Source organism: Engystomops pustulosus, chromosome 3 (genome assembly GCF_040894005.1).
Source record: "Engystomops pustulosus chromosome 3, aEngPut4.maternal, whole genome shotgun sequence".
NCBI lineage: Eukaryota > Metazoa > Chordata > Amphibia > Anura > Leptodactylidae > Engystomops > Engystomops pustulosus.
The window spans coordinates 26552373-26567344 of NC_092413.1; the positions used below are offsets into that span (position 1 = coordinate 26552373).

Sequence of the window (14972 nt, forward strand, 5' to 3'; positions counted from 1 at the left end):
GCATATTGCACTTATTATAAATTTAGTTACAGACCAGTCTTTAGAATTTCACCCCTCACACCATATCATACCTGCTTGTGAAAGGATAAAACCTTTCCCCATTACCTAACATTATCTGCCAGTCAGGCACTGTACCTTAATTACAGGCTTTTTTCTGATATGCAAATGAGTAAACATGAGTCAACTGCTCAAGAGAAGAGTCATGTTTTCTCCAAACTGCCAGTGAACCACGGCTCCCTCTTTTAATGCATAGCTCAGTGTCTCTTCAAATCCTGTGCAGACAGGAAGTCCTCTCCCTGTCCACTTCCTGTCCATACCAGAATGATGTCCCCTTTACTGCATGCAGTGAGCACTGGGTGGGAAACTGCAAACCTTTCATGCACCCCGGGATGGGTAGGGCCATGAGTTGGTGGGCGAAGTCAACATAGACAATGGCAGAAAAGGTTTGAGGAACAATTTTACTGGTGGGAGGAGGCAGATGTAAGCTGAGATGCTGGGGTGGAAATAAGGCTTATTGTGTTTGTTTTGGTTGACAGGATCTTTTCAAACTAATAGTTTTAATTTTACCTCCTCTACGCGGGTAAGGTTGAGTACTGTTGAGTGGTCCATCCCAGGCCCTTTCCTATAGTCTGGCCCAGGTCCACTGACATCAGGTATAATGAAATTCTAAAGTATACAGGACCTTGATCTTAGTGTACTGTTGTGTGCCAGATATACTAAGAAGCAAGAGCCACCTTGTATATCTAATACGACCTGGAAGTGAGGTTAACATCAAACAATGATGTTAAAGCCCCCCCCCCCCCACATACCAAGGTGGAACTCAAGAAGAAAGATACTGGTTGGCTAGACTCTGTGTCTATATGTCATCTCAGTCATCTCAGTCATCCAATGCATTTGCAGTACCAAAAAAGTAAACTAGAGAGTATATTCTACAGGGGGCTGAATCCGCCGTTGGGCACCAGATTTTGGTCGGCCACCATGCCTGCAGAAACCTCACAGTACATTGTACAGATATTATCCTGCAGACAATGTTTCATCCACCCTATAATATTAGGATTAGATTATCTTGCACACACCCCCCCCCCCCAGTTTATTCTTAGATACTCCTAGATGCATGACTGAGATTGCATGTAAATATACTGTTTAGCAACCAGTGTCCTTCCTCCCCGGACTCCACCTTCTCAATCACACTGACGAGCCCTATGACACATCTTTCTACTGATTGAGGCCTGCAACTTGTCTCACAGAGCTAAGAGGTCAAGGGCCAGTCAGCAGGTCACTGACAGGCATCCTAGATCCACAACAGTCCAAGGCAAGGACTAGATTGCAAGCTGTGGGTCAGCTATGGTTTAGGAATTTTTAAATTTATAAAACTTCCAAGATAGATTCTGTAGGTTTGTTCTCTAGATGAATTTGTATTTAAATCGGAACAGTATATTTTATAATTGTAAGTGCAGACAAATTTATTTTTGGTATCTGTGACAATTGGCTTTTAATATTGTTGGATTGTCATCAGAACCAGGATTAATAATAACGTTTAATTACAGGCACCTGTGATAACTGTTATATCTGTTTATTGTAATCTAGGGCTAAAGTACAATAAATTACCAACATCCAGAGGTCTGTTTGTAACTAGGGGTCGTATGTAAGTCGGGTGTTCTTAAGTAGGGGACTGCCTTTATAAATATTATAAATGAATATTATAAATTATGCAAATGAAGTAGGACTCTGTGGTAGTCAACAGAGCTCCTCCAAGCTATATGTGGCTATAACATGCCCCCCACAGCACTTCTCCCCCATCTCCCCATAAATATGTCATGTGACAGAAATAAACACCAGAAAAAATTCCAAAAACGAAACAAAGAGGAAACAAGGAACAAGGCTTACAAGAATCTTGTAAGCCTTGTTCCTAACCCCTTTAAATAGTTGATGTTTCTCTGGACACTCCATCATCATGCACACCTGGCATAACTGGGAGTGTATTTATACTCAACGTGAAGCTAGGCTTATCACCGGTGAGATCGAACGATTGGGCATATTGAAATTCAACATGCCCCACCTTTGTTTCTCCCAATGTTATCTATCAGTAGAGAGTTGACACCGCTCAATGTATAGGCATTATTTAGCCAAAGAGAACCTGTCACAAGCGACAAAAAATTATGATTTGACATCTGCATAAAGCCCTATGACCTAACTAAATATTCTAGACACATCTTGTTTCGATATCATGTTAAAAGATGGTTCGATCCCTATTAAGGACCCTTAGGGGACTCTTCCCAATTCTGCCTCACATCCTTGTAATGGTCCAGAAGCTGATCTTTGATGTGTCGGAGCACTGGGGACAATGAGCCCCGCATCTGTTACACTGTGGCGGCTCTCCCTTCTTGCCTGGCTGGCAGTTCTGTACGGCAGACCCGGCCAGAACAACTCCCACAGGTAGGCCTTAATGAGGCTCTTCAATGATTCATTATTTCGGCAATTTTGTTTTCTTTAACCCTGGTTGAAATAAAGAATCTATACAGCGACCACTTCTCCGAACGTTCCAGCCAAGAAAATTAACTTTCGTTTCAATTTCTTAATTAACTTTATTTTGCTCTCACATTCCTGAGAATTGAAGAACGTTCCCCCGGAATCAAAAGATCGAGAGCTCGAGAAATTCTTTTCTTAATTAATTGGAACCGGCTATTAACTCCTTTTATGCAATGAATTTTTTCAGTTATTGTTTATATCTTTTCCATTATTCTAATTTAATAAGTGGTCACATACCATGTTCTGTACTGGAGAATGAAGGTCAACAGTCCATTACCTACCGCCAGAGCTATGTATCACGTCACTTTGGTAGAAACATTTCATTTAAAACATTCCTAGCACATTGAAAATAGCAAATAAGGCAGATTGTATGGAATGTTCTATTTGCAAGAAGCATCTTACAGAGCAGGTGAAGCTGAGCATATTGTACATAGTATCCTGTCTACAAAAAGCATGTTATAGAGCAGGAGGAGCTGAGCAGATTGTACACAGTGTCCTATCTGCAGGCAGCATGGTATAGAGCAGGAGGAGCTGAGCAGATTGTACATAGTGTCCTATCTGCAGGCAGCATGTTACAGAGCAGGAGGAGCTAAGCAGATTATACATAGTGTCCCATCTGCAGGCAGCATGTTAAAGAGCAGGAGGAAGTGAGCAGATTGTACATAGTGTCCTATCTGCAGGCATGCATGCTACAGAGCAGCAGGAGCTGAGCAGATTGCACATAGTATCCTATCTGCAGGCAGCATGTTATAGAGCAGGAGGAGCTCCGTCACTACTACATAATCGACATACTGCCTAAAGATAGGACATTGGGTGTCATTTACTAAGGGCCCGAATCACGGTTTTCCGTTGCGTTACCCGAATAATTCCGATTTGCGACGATTTTCCCTGAATTGCCCAGGGATTTTGGCGCACACGATCGGATTGTGGAGCATCGGCGCCAGCATGCACGCGATGGAAACCGGGGGGGGCTTGACATGCACTTACCTGCACCCAGGGTAGGACGGTGAACTTCAGTGAACTCCGACGGAATTCAGCGCAGCAGCGACACCTGGTGGTCATTGGGCGCACTACCTTAGTGAATCGCCGGAAGACCCAAATCCTCCACTGAGAATGCGCCGCTGGATTGCGACAAGACCGGGTAAGTAAATCTGCCCCATTGTGTGCACCCTGCTCAGCTGCTCCTGCGCTATAACTTGCTGCTTGCATTCTGTTCATCTCCCTATGGTCTATAACATACAAACTATTGCTAAAGTCTATTTTTCCTAAAAGAGAATGACAGATACTCTTCACTTTTCCTACTATGATTTCTAGGCCACCTTCATATTTAGATGTAAGCAGGTCATACGGCCCTTACTGCACAGTGTGATTTTAACAAGATGCCTCACTCTGTGCGTGTGCTCTATACTGCATATCTAATAGGTATTGCATATAGAAGTGTTCCCATAGATTTCTATAGTAGAGTGATTATTATACTATATGACTGTGCTCTGCTGAATTCACATTTAAAGGGGTTGGCCACTTTTCAATGAATTTCTTCTAGTAGATGTCTGCTAAGTATATGAGGCTGAGACTCTGCCTCCTTTGAAAGCTGCAATCTTTCTCCGTTCTCAGCATGCCGCTCGCAACATACACACACAGCTGTCCTCTCACTGCTCCAGAACCTATATGTGATGTCATCCTCTCTCTCACAGTCTGTCCACAGAGACAGGGAGGGGGGAGGGAGCAGGATGAGTCAAACTATGCTGGTGCAGCCCCACCTAGTCAGCAGAGCTCAGAGATGTAAAGGAAGAAGCATGGAGGGCCTGCAGTACAAAAATAAGTAGCAGGACTGCCTAATCCCTTGAACATTCAGGGATTATCTACAGGACAGTAAAGGAAAATATGCAATTTATGTAAAATTAACCAACCAACTTCTGTCACCAGAATTTTAACCCTCAAACCAGTAACAACTGCTGCTAAAAGACAAAAAGTCCTCCCCATATCACCCAAAATCATCTGCCACTGAGGCTCTGTACCTCAAATGGTACAAAAAATGGTACAGCCATTTTTTGATATACAAAATGAGTATAGAAGAGTCATATTCTGAGTAGAAGAGTCCTGTTTTCTCCAGGCTGCCAGTAATCCACGCCTCCTTCTTTGTCATAAGAACCAGGATTAACAATAAAGCTTCATTACAGACACCTGTGATAACTGTTACAGCTGATTATTGTAGCCTAAGGATAAAGTACAGTAAATTATCAACATCCAGAGGTCTGTTTGTAACTAGAGGTCATCTGTAAGTCAGGAGTTAAGTAGGGGACCGCCTGTACATAGTAAATGGCTGATTGATATCCTATAACTATTTCTTTTCTATACTATTCTAGACCACTAGAAATGGTGGAGGCAGAATACATAAGTTAGTAAATTGACTTTTTGTTATATGTTTTTAATAATATCCTTTTATTGATATCTCATACTCAAACATTTTTAATAAAAGAACTACATTATAGTATTTCATGTGGTATGTAACATGCTAGGATAAGCTACAGTGACCAAAATTATTATGTGTTTTCATTATTATTAATATTTTTATGTTTTTGCATTATTTTTGTTGTTAGTTATTTTGTTTGTTTTTTTTCAATTTAGCTTTTATTTGGTTCACTCGATTTGTTATTATTTTTGCTATTATTATTTTGTTTTATATTTTTAACAAGAACAATAGTATATTATATTCAATGAAACATTTTTATATGTTTAATATGAAAACTACAATACAGTATATTATATAACACGATATGACAGACCATGGTGGGCATGATCAATACATATTATTATTTTTCATTCTTTTTATTCATTTTTTTGGGGCTCTTAGACATTTTTATTTTCTAAGTTTTATTATTTAAGTGTTAATTGTTTCATTCATTTTTGAACATCCTTGTTTGCAATTCTAGTTATTCTTTATATTTGTAACAAAAAGAACTATAAATATTTTTATTTATAGATATTAGGTATATTATGGGGCAGATTTATCAAGCTGTCTGAAAGTCTGAATATTTCTAGTTGCCCACGGCAACCAATCACAGCTCCACTTTGAAATATTCATCAGCACTGGTAAAATGAAAGCTGAGCTGTGATTGGTTGCCATGAGCAACTAGAAATATTCTGACTTTCAGACAGCTTGATAAATCTTCCCCTATGTGTCCTCGTATTATAAACCATGGTGGGCATGATCATTCTGCAATACACTACTATATATACATATATATATATATATATATATATATATACAGAATATATATTCAAAATGTTATTATTCATAATTATTACAAATTTTTTGTAGCACAATGTTGGTATGTATGGCAGCATCAATAAAGCCCTTAAGTTTTTTTTTTTTTTATAATATATTTTTGGGTATAGTATGTAACCTTGTACGGTGGGCATGATTATACTGAGAGATAGATATTTGAAATTCAATTTTACATAATAATAATAATAATCATCTTTATTTATACAGCACCATCAAATTCCGTAGCACTTTACAAATCATAGGGGACACATACAAATATAATATTTCATTTGTACAATGTTGGTATCCATGGCATTTTTTTTTCTTGCTTCTTGGAAATTTTTTTTTAATTTTTTTGGTATTTTGTGGTATATTATGTAACCTTGTATCATAAACTATTGTGGACGTGATTATTCTGGGAGATACAGTAAATATTTGCTGTATATATTAAATACATATTCTCTCTCTCGTATATATATATATATATTCTATGTATGTATTTAAAATATTATTATTATTATTATTATTATTATTATTACGGTAATCATTAATATTCATAATTATTTTTCATTTTTATGCTTAATATTTATTTATTTTTTTGCCCTGAAAATACAATATTAAGCACACTGTTGGTATGTATGGCAGCATAAATAAGGCCACACCAGTCGAGAGTGTTAATAACCCACCATGTAGGTTAAGGGTTTGCTCAGTAAAGGATGACTTTGTCAGTATGAAATCCCCAGGAGCTTGTTGTGCAATTTTCCAGCAATTTTTATTTAGTATTTTCAGTGTATTCAAATCTGTAGAAATCTCATTTCCTGACAAATGGACAGAAGGGTGATTCATTACAGCCTTCCAATAGCTATAACTCACCTTTAACTGTTAAGAGGACATGATAAATAACAACCCTGCGAGACAAGCATAGCATTGCATTGTATGTCTGTAAATGGAGTCATCCGTCTCCTCAAGTTTATCTCTTCCCACAGGATAAAGAAGAATCCACTTGGAGATATGGAACTCAGTGACTGTGACCTACTTTCTTTTTAATTATGTCTAGTAACTTTTTTTTATAAGAGGAATGCAAAGTGGATCTGTAATATTAAGGTCAAGATTACTTGTATGTGATATTAAGGCTGATGATTGTGTACTGCACGTCTCACCATAGACAAGCATCAAGATTCTAATTTTCAATTTTCGCTATTTCATTGACATTTATACATTTATGTATACGGTCTTGTAGATTATTTCCTCTCCAAATATCTGTAAGGAGCTCATCTGAGAATATAAATAAGAATATGTCTTCCTCTTAAAAAATTCTAATAAGCAATCGGTAGTCCTCCATGTGCATTATTCATATTTGGGATGTAGAACAAGTACCATATATACTCGGGTATAAGCCTAGTTTTGCAGCACAAAAAAATGTGCTGAAAACTCAAACTCGGCTTATACTCGAGTAAAAAAATACATCAAAACTCACATTTCTGTCTTTCCACGCTGCTGGCTATATACTGGGTCAGGGGGCTGGCTATATACTGGGGGATATGGGCTTGCAGGCTATATCCTGGGGGGCAGGTGCTGGCTATATACTATGGAGCAGGGTCCGGCAGGCTGTATATTGGGGAGGCTGTGACCAATGCATTTCCCACCCTTGGCTTATACTTGAGTCAATAGGTTTTCCCAGGTTTTTGTGGTAAAATTAGGGGACTCGGCTTATACTTGGGTCGGCTTATCCTCGAGTATATACAGTAATATTAGGGCCGGTGTATTAAATGGTGGTACATCCCGCATGTCACTCCAGATAGACTAATAGGCCTCCTTAGCATATCCTGCGCCCAACTGTGCTGTCGGACAACTCTAACACCCGGCCTTGCATAGTGGCAGCTGACTCTGTGGCCTGGTAAGGGCCTCTCCACAATCCCCCCCAGGCCTACTTGGAGTGGAGGTGGAGTAAGGGGTACAAGCCTTGATAAGTCCACCTTAGGTTTTTATACTCTTTGAAGGAAATCTACCATTTGGAGTCTACTTTTTTTACTTACTACAGAGGTAGATTTCCGAGGTGGTCCTCATCCCTCAATATGTTCTTTTAATTTCAGTTTCTAAACTTTATTAGATGTTAATGCAAATTATCTGCAAATTATCTGCAGATTCGCCTCCCTGCGCGTCCATGCTGCCTGTGAATGCGGCGTCATGGCCCTTGCAGGCTTCTGTGCATGTACAGAGCTCCCCTCTGGCTGGCAACGTACCACAAGCCTATGCACCTGCGTTGACCTTTGCCACCAGATTCACAGGCGGCAGGAACCCGCAGGGAGGCAGATCTGCAGAGGTTACTCCACACACCGTTTAGCCTCTAATTTGCATAAACATCTAATAAAGTTTAGAAGCTGTAAGGCAGGATTCCAGAATATAATAAAACATGTTCAGGGATAAGGAACACCTACAAATAGTAGATTCCAGATGGTAGATTTCCTTTAAGGAAATGTGATTTAAATTCAATTAAAAACGATATACAAGCAATTTTCAATCTAGCCACTAGGCTTCAATATATAGAATAATAGAATTTAGCTTTTACAGAAGTAGAATTTTTCAGCAGTCACTTAATTTACATTTTAAGCACCCCGATTGGAAGACTGGCAATAGATGATGTCACATAGTCACATGAATCGGGATAAACTGCAACCAAGGACAGCTCGTCCAGACAATGTGGTCTCTACAGCTGGGACAGCTCGTCCAGACAATGTGGTCTCTACAGCTGATCAGTGCTGAAGTTAGATGCTCGTCAATCAGCTAAGGATCACCAAAAAATCTAAAACTACCACTTCTAACATTACTTCGATTTCGCAACCAACCAACTGTTAAGGCTTTATTTTTAGTTAATTTAAATAAGAATTTTGATTATTTTTTCAATAATAATCAATACTTTTGATTATAATTATTACAATAATATTTTTGGGGGATTTTTTTTCAAAAACTAATGAAATAAATTTTATATAGACATAACCATTTCAACCCTAAGTATTTGTGGTAGTTCCTTCACCAAATACCCAAATATTTCTTTACCTGTGCGTCCATCCCGTTGGAAGTCTACATGATACCATTCTCCGTCATTTACTTTTTTCTGGATTGCCTTGATTTTAATAGTTCCTGATCCCATGTCCAGAAGCAGATACAGATGACCATCAAGCATCTCGATAGCAAAGAAGTCCACCTTGATCATATGAAGATTCTTTGCGTCTTTTTGTTGGCGAGGTTTACCATGACTGAACAGGATGAGTCCATTGGGTTCTGTTGTGCGGAAGTCGAATGATATTGAGCCAGTCTTTTTTGCATTCCATTTTGGTAAGGAAATAAATGATTCTGGGGTCTCAAAAGTGATTGGGTCCAATGTGGCAACATTTTCACATTTGAAGGCGACTACACCGTAAATTTTCATTTTAGCATCACCTTGCTTGGCAAGTCGTGATAATTCCAGTCTTACATCATTATTTTTATATACAACCTGGAAAAGACAAATGCATATTTGTAGATTAGTGACTCATGTTCTCTAAAATGAAAATTACAAAACACTGAAGGCAAAAAGACCATAAAGTTTTTTCACTAGGCGTCAACATGAACCTCTGCATGAGTCAGCTCAGTTTCTTAAAGTACCCAAACGAGCTAGGAAAAAATTGTTTGAATACATCAATTAAGAGTTTAAATGATGTATCAGCGAAAAGAATGATTAGGCAAGCTGAAATTGAACTGTGCTTGATCTTTTGTTCTTAAAAAGGTTAGCCACTCTTTTACATAAGTTGACCATGTGCTTTTACTCTTTTAATACTAATCCCTCAATGTTCATCAATTGATTTAGCAGTCTTTATACTTTCTTTAGTGATGTCTGCACACTCTCTGTGGATCTTTGTTTACATGTCTGAGCACTAGTGAAGAGGAAGAGCTGTAGCAGGAGATTATGGGAGAAATCATCACAGTGGATGACACCATTAGGACAGACTGAATGAATGAAAAACTAAAAGTTGTTTATATATGCTGAGGGCAGCATGTTGGGAACATGGAAAGGCTGACTCTCTCAAAGGAGGCAAAGACACAGGTACAAGCAGAGAAGAGGTTTATTGAAAAGTGGCTAACCCCTTTAGGAGAGACATTTTGGTGCAAAAAAACACCAACTAAACACAATTCTCAAATAAGAATTCTAACAAAGAGGTGTTTGAAAGCCTAACATTATGGAGGTCCATTGCGTCAAAAGTAATATGTATACATCCTGCTGCTTTAGGTTTACGATATCTTAGTTGACTCTTTTTCATCCATTTACAAAAGGCACTTTAAAAACCTCATTCTTATGATTGCTGGGGTTCGAATGGTCAGATTTACACTTTGCCACTATCTTTTCAGTAGTGAAAATCAGTGAAAATCAGGACCTGCACACAATCCAATCGACCGTCCCTGCCCCCAGAAAGTCTTAGAAGAGAACACTGGCAACATAGGAAGGTGTTTTCCTTATTTGGACAATGACACCGCTGCGGACCTCCCTAAATGTGTGCTCAGCTGAGGCCGGAGTTGAATACTTTACATCAGTCCCCCATAGGCTTTAATAGCCTCTGCTGAGCATATACATCACTCAGCAGGAAGAAGGAGGACGTAGCTTGCTACTTATCCTTCCTATACTGTGCAGAGGCAAAGAGATAACCTCACCTGCCAGTCTATGTATGTAAGTCTATGGGGCACATTTACTTTCCCGTCCCGTCGTGATCCCCGAGGTGCGTTGTCCGACGAGGTTTTGAAGCTGCCCCGTTTCACTAAACTTCCGGCATGTGTCGCTTCCCCCCGGTGTCTGTAAGTGCATGTCTTGCGATTTTCGCATTCCGCGGTTTGTCTGAATCAGTCGGGTTGTCCGACAGCCACACCCCCCTGATTTCTGTTGCATGAAAGCCGGCGCCTATGCGAGAAAATCTGATCGAGTGCACCAAAAGCCCCTGTGCAATTCAGGGCAAATCGGAAATATTTGGGAAACCGACAGAAATGCGTCCGACGGACCTTTAGTAAATGGGCCCCTATACATGCAATCAGGACCTTTCCTGGCATATACTATGAACATATAGATAAAAGTGGTGTGAATGTAGTCTAACCCAAGTGTCCATGTATAATATAACTGGAATGTTTTACTTCATAGTATAAAAAAGTGATATGTTGATTACCTAATTTCCTGCTATTCCCCAGTCTCCACTCTGCAATATGCATAAATCATAAGGAGGTGGAGCAGACGCATAGTTTTATATAACAAAGTGTTTTACTTTACAGCACACAGGAGCCTTCACTAACAAGATGAATAATTGATCCTTATAGTACCGTAAGTCTATGGCATTACTGCCGGGATGATGTACGGCCGGATTTATCTCTCTTTGCACGCTATGTATAGACGTAGAGCACCACAGCTATTTACTGCACTAGTAAAGACTCAATCATTTATGCTACATTGTGTTGCTAATAGTAGTGTAGTGGTAGCTTTTTAAAGGGGGTCTATCAGCTCCCAAACTTCCCAAAAATAAAATTAGCTTTGTAAAGGCCATTATATGAGCTTAAGACATACACCTTTCCTATTTTCTAGTGATCTTTTGTTTTGTCGAAAAATATTTAACCCTTATGCAAATTCACAGGTTTATGACTACGATTACTGGTGCACCCGATTAATTATTATTCCTCCTTTAAGCAGGGGATGTCATTCACTGTGTAAATGTGAGCTATCAAGCCTTGTTGAATGAAGAAACTGGATGACTTAGTCACAGTTAGAGATGAGTGGACACTCCTGGCCAATCATAGTCATGGCTAGTTGCTAGGGGCATTGATTTGACCGATTGGCTGTTCGGCAGACATTCCGGTAATATGTCCGGGTTGCTCAGAGCGCACCTGAACCCCGAAGTCGGACAGAAAGTTCAGATTTTCTCATCTCTAGTGACGGCCACTCCCCCAGTGGAACAAAAAACTTTTTTGAATAATATATAATTTTAATCTGATAATCTGATCTTAAAAAGTGCCCTGGACAATGTGGGAGTCTTAAATACCAGTCTTAAAACTTCCCCCGCCGGTGCTCCGGCACCCTTATCCACTATGAGGCTGATCGGATGTAATCTACACCAGTTTGGACTAAGACCAGGTCTGAACTGGTGGAGATTTCTCCTATAGTCTCCAACAGTTTTTTGACGAAGACTATAGTGAATGTATATGTACATGTATATTATACCCCATAGGGCATAATGAATCTCCCCCAATGCTCTTGGGTTGAATCAATAGCTGGGAGTCAGGTGACCTCTTTAAATAACACTATTTCCTTGGAAAATTTTTGTTTCTAAGTTTTATTCAGTTTGCCTGAAAAGAATTTTTTATCTACCTGAACTCTAGTAATGAGCTACTGTTCATTGATCTTTTATTCATATTATGAATTTCTAATCATTACATTAAATCATAATGCTGTCCTAAGGCAGAGTGCACACATATCGAGGATCGGCTGTAAGAAAATACCATCTATTTTTACTACAAGATCCCCAAGTTGATAACTGATAGGGCAAATAAGGACATTTGTATGATAGCATATAATAAGCTTAAGTCCTGAAGAAGAGCACTTTGATATAACCATGCACTAATGCAGAGGCCGATTTGGCGTCATGCATCCCATATTCCCATATTCAATATTCTTGGGCCCTGGAGATCAGGTTCTACTAGGCCAGTTGTTGGATGATGACCTGTATTCACCACTGGGTTGCTCAAACTGTATTGGCATCCTTAAGATTCCAATACATTTTGATGCTATTATAGGATCAGGGAATTGTTTAAACCGGCACTCTAGACTTGCAACCATGTATTTTTTATAATATAAGCATATACAAAAATAGAAGAATAAAAAACCAAGGAAAAAATAGAAACAGAAACACAACTTTCTCTTTAGTCTTTTTTTCCTCATGGTGTTTTTAGCATAGTTTTAAATAGTAATAAATACATTGTTAGGCTACATGCACACTGCCGTAGCACGGCGGGCACACGGCAGCGCGGGGAGAGGAGGAGGAGGTGAGTGCGGCTCACCCCAGCCCCTCTCCATAGGAAGTTATGGCGAACGGCGCCGTAATACGGGAAAAGATATGACATTTCCTATGTTTTCCCGGGCTACAGAGCTAAATATCATTCTATATAATTATATAGATTTTAGACACTTATACGTATATAAATTTATAGCTATAGCATTGACGTGGTTATCTTGATGTCTGACTGCAAAATAAAGAAAGTGAAGTAGAACCTTCCAGTAAGAATCTCTATTGTGTGAAGGCACATGGTGTTTGGCCGTGAACCATGGAGGTTCCATTTTGATAAGACCGCAAGTGCCAGAATACTTGGAATTGTGCGTGCCAGTATTTCTTTTTTTTTTTACTTTTTTGTGTAGTATGGAAATGTTAAAGCTATGGCAGAACAGGGAACAATAAACCCGTACCTATGTAATCGGAGTGTGCTTGGGGTCATCAAAGTCTGCCTTTACACACCAGATTATAATTGGAGGAAAGTTATTCATACTCATGGACTCATGGTAGGATGATCAAATGATCACTGATGGTTCCACTAAAACAATGTAAAGTTATCAGTTTTAATCTGGAAGGAGGTTCTGTCTACACATCTCCCCTGATGGGAATATGATGTGAATGGCTAACCATGCAATGCTTCGGTCAGTTGGGTTGGGCAGGGTACTACGGAACAATAGAATTAGTCAAGGTTTTGGGGGGCTGGCTTTTCTAGGTGGAAAATGGAGATTGCATGTTAAGAAAACTCCAAGTGCTGAAGTGTTTCGAATTATATGTGCCAATATTTATTCTTGACTTCTTTGAGCAGTATGGAAATTAGAACGCAGATCAGATAACAATAAACGTCTACCTTTGCTATTTGAGCATGATTGGAGTCATCAAAATCTGCCTTTGCACATTTAATTCTAATTTTTGGGATAGTTATCCTTACTTGTAGACCTGAATTCATGGTTGGGCGATCAGATGATCACTTTAGGTTCCACTGAAATAGCTTTTATGGAAAAAGGAAGTGAGTGGCCAACTATGTAATGCATCATGCATTTTGGTTGGCTGGCAGGTTACTATGAAACTACAGATTAAATCAAGGTATTGAGGGATTTGCTTTTCAAGGTGGACAATGGAGGTTCCATTTTGTTCAGTCCTGATGGGAATTGGAAGTGAATGGATAACTTTGCAATGCATAGATCAGTTGGGCTAGCTAGCAGGGTATAATTGAACTATAGAATTAATCAAGGTATTGGGTGGTCTGCTTTTTGAAGTGGACAATGAAGGTTCAATTTTAAGAAGACCCCCCAGGTTCTGGAGTGATCAGTCTACACATCTTCCCTGATGTGAATGGCCAACCATAATATCCATTGATCAATTGGGTTGGTTGGCAGAGTATAAAGTAACTATAGAACTAATGATGGTAACGGGGGGTCTGCTTTTTGAAATGGACAATGAAGGTTCTATTTCAAGAAAAAAACCCTGGAGTGATCAGTCTACACATCTTCTCTGATGTGAATGACCATGCAATGCATCAATCAGTTGGGTTGGCTGGCAGAGTATAATGGGACTATAAAATTAATCAAGGTATTGGGGGGTCTGCTTTTCGAAGTGAACAATGAAGGTTCCTTTTCAAGAAGACCTTGCAAGTGCTGGAGTGATCAGTCTGCCCTGACGTAAATGGCCAACCATGCAATGCATAGATCACTTGGGTTGGCTGGCAGGGTACTACAGAATAAATTAAGCCACAGGGCGGAGGGGGTCAGTTGTTCTAGGTGTTGTTCCAATACTACTAAAAAAGCCTTACATAATAAATGCCAGTCCTACTTTTTATCTATGGAGAGAACAAGGTTAATGTCGATGTCTTTCGTCCGGCACTTAATTCTTCCCCCTCGTACACATATACATGTGATGCTCATCTGCCTGGAATACATATGCAATCTGTATAAAAAATGCACAGCCCTGAACCAATGTTAATTTAAATTTCATTTGGGTAATCTCTCCAGCTATCATCCTCAAATTAAATTTTGAGGGAGCTTGATTGCTTGAAAGCCTTTCGCACAGGCCCATTTGGCTGATATACGATATTAGGCTCCCTGCGTCTTAAAGCTTTTTATGCAACTGTAGTTAAGTGT

General features: G+C 39.3%; 1 protein-coding gene across 13 annotated transcripts in view; it reads right to left on the bottom strand.

The window, feature by feature from the left end:
* Window positions 1-14972, bottom strand: part of NRXN1 (neurexin 1) — a 1062013-nt gene that overhangs the window by 565216 nt on the left and 481825 nt on the right. For all 13 annotated transcript variants that reach the window (XM_072140344.1, XM_072140342.1, XM_072140343.1 and 10 more), the window contains one exon: window positions 8855-9293. In XM_072140344.1, coding sequence (XP_071996445.1) covers window positions 8855-9293 — 439 coding nt within the window. The remainder of the gene's footprint in view (window positions 1-8854; window positions 9294-14972) is intronic.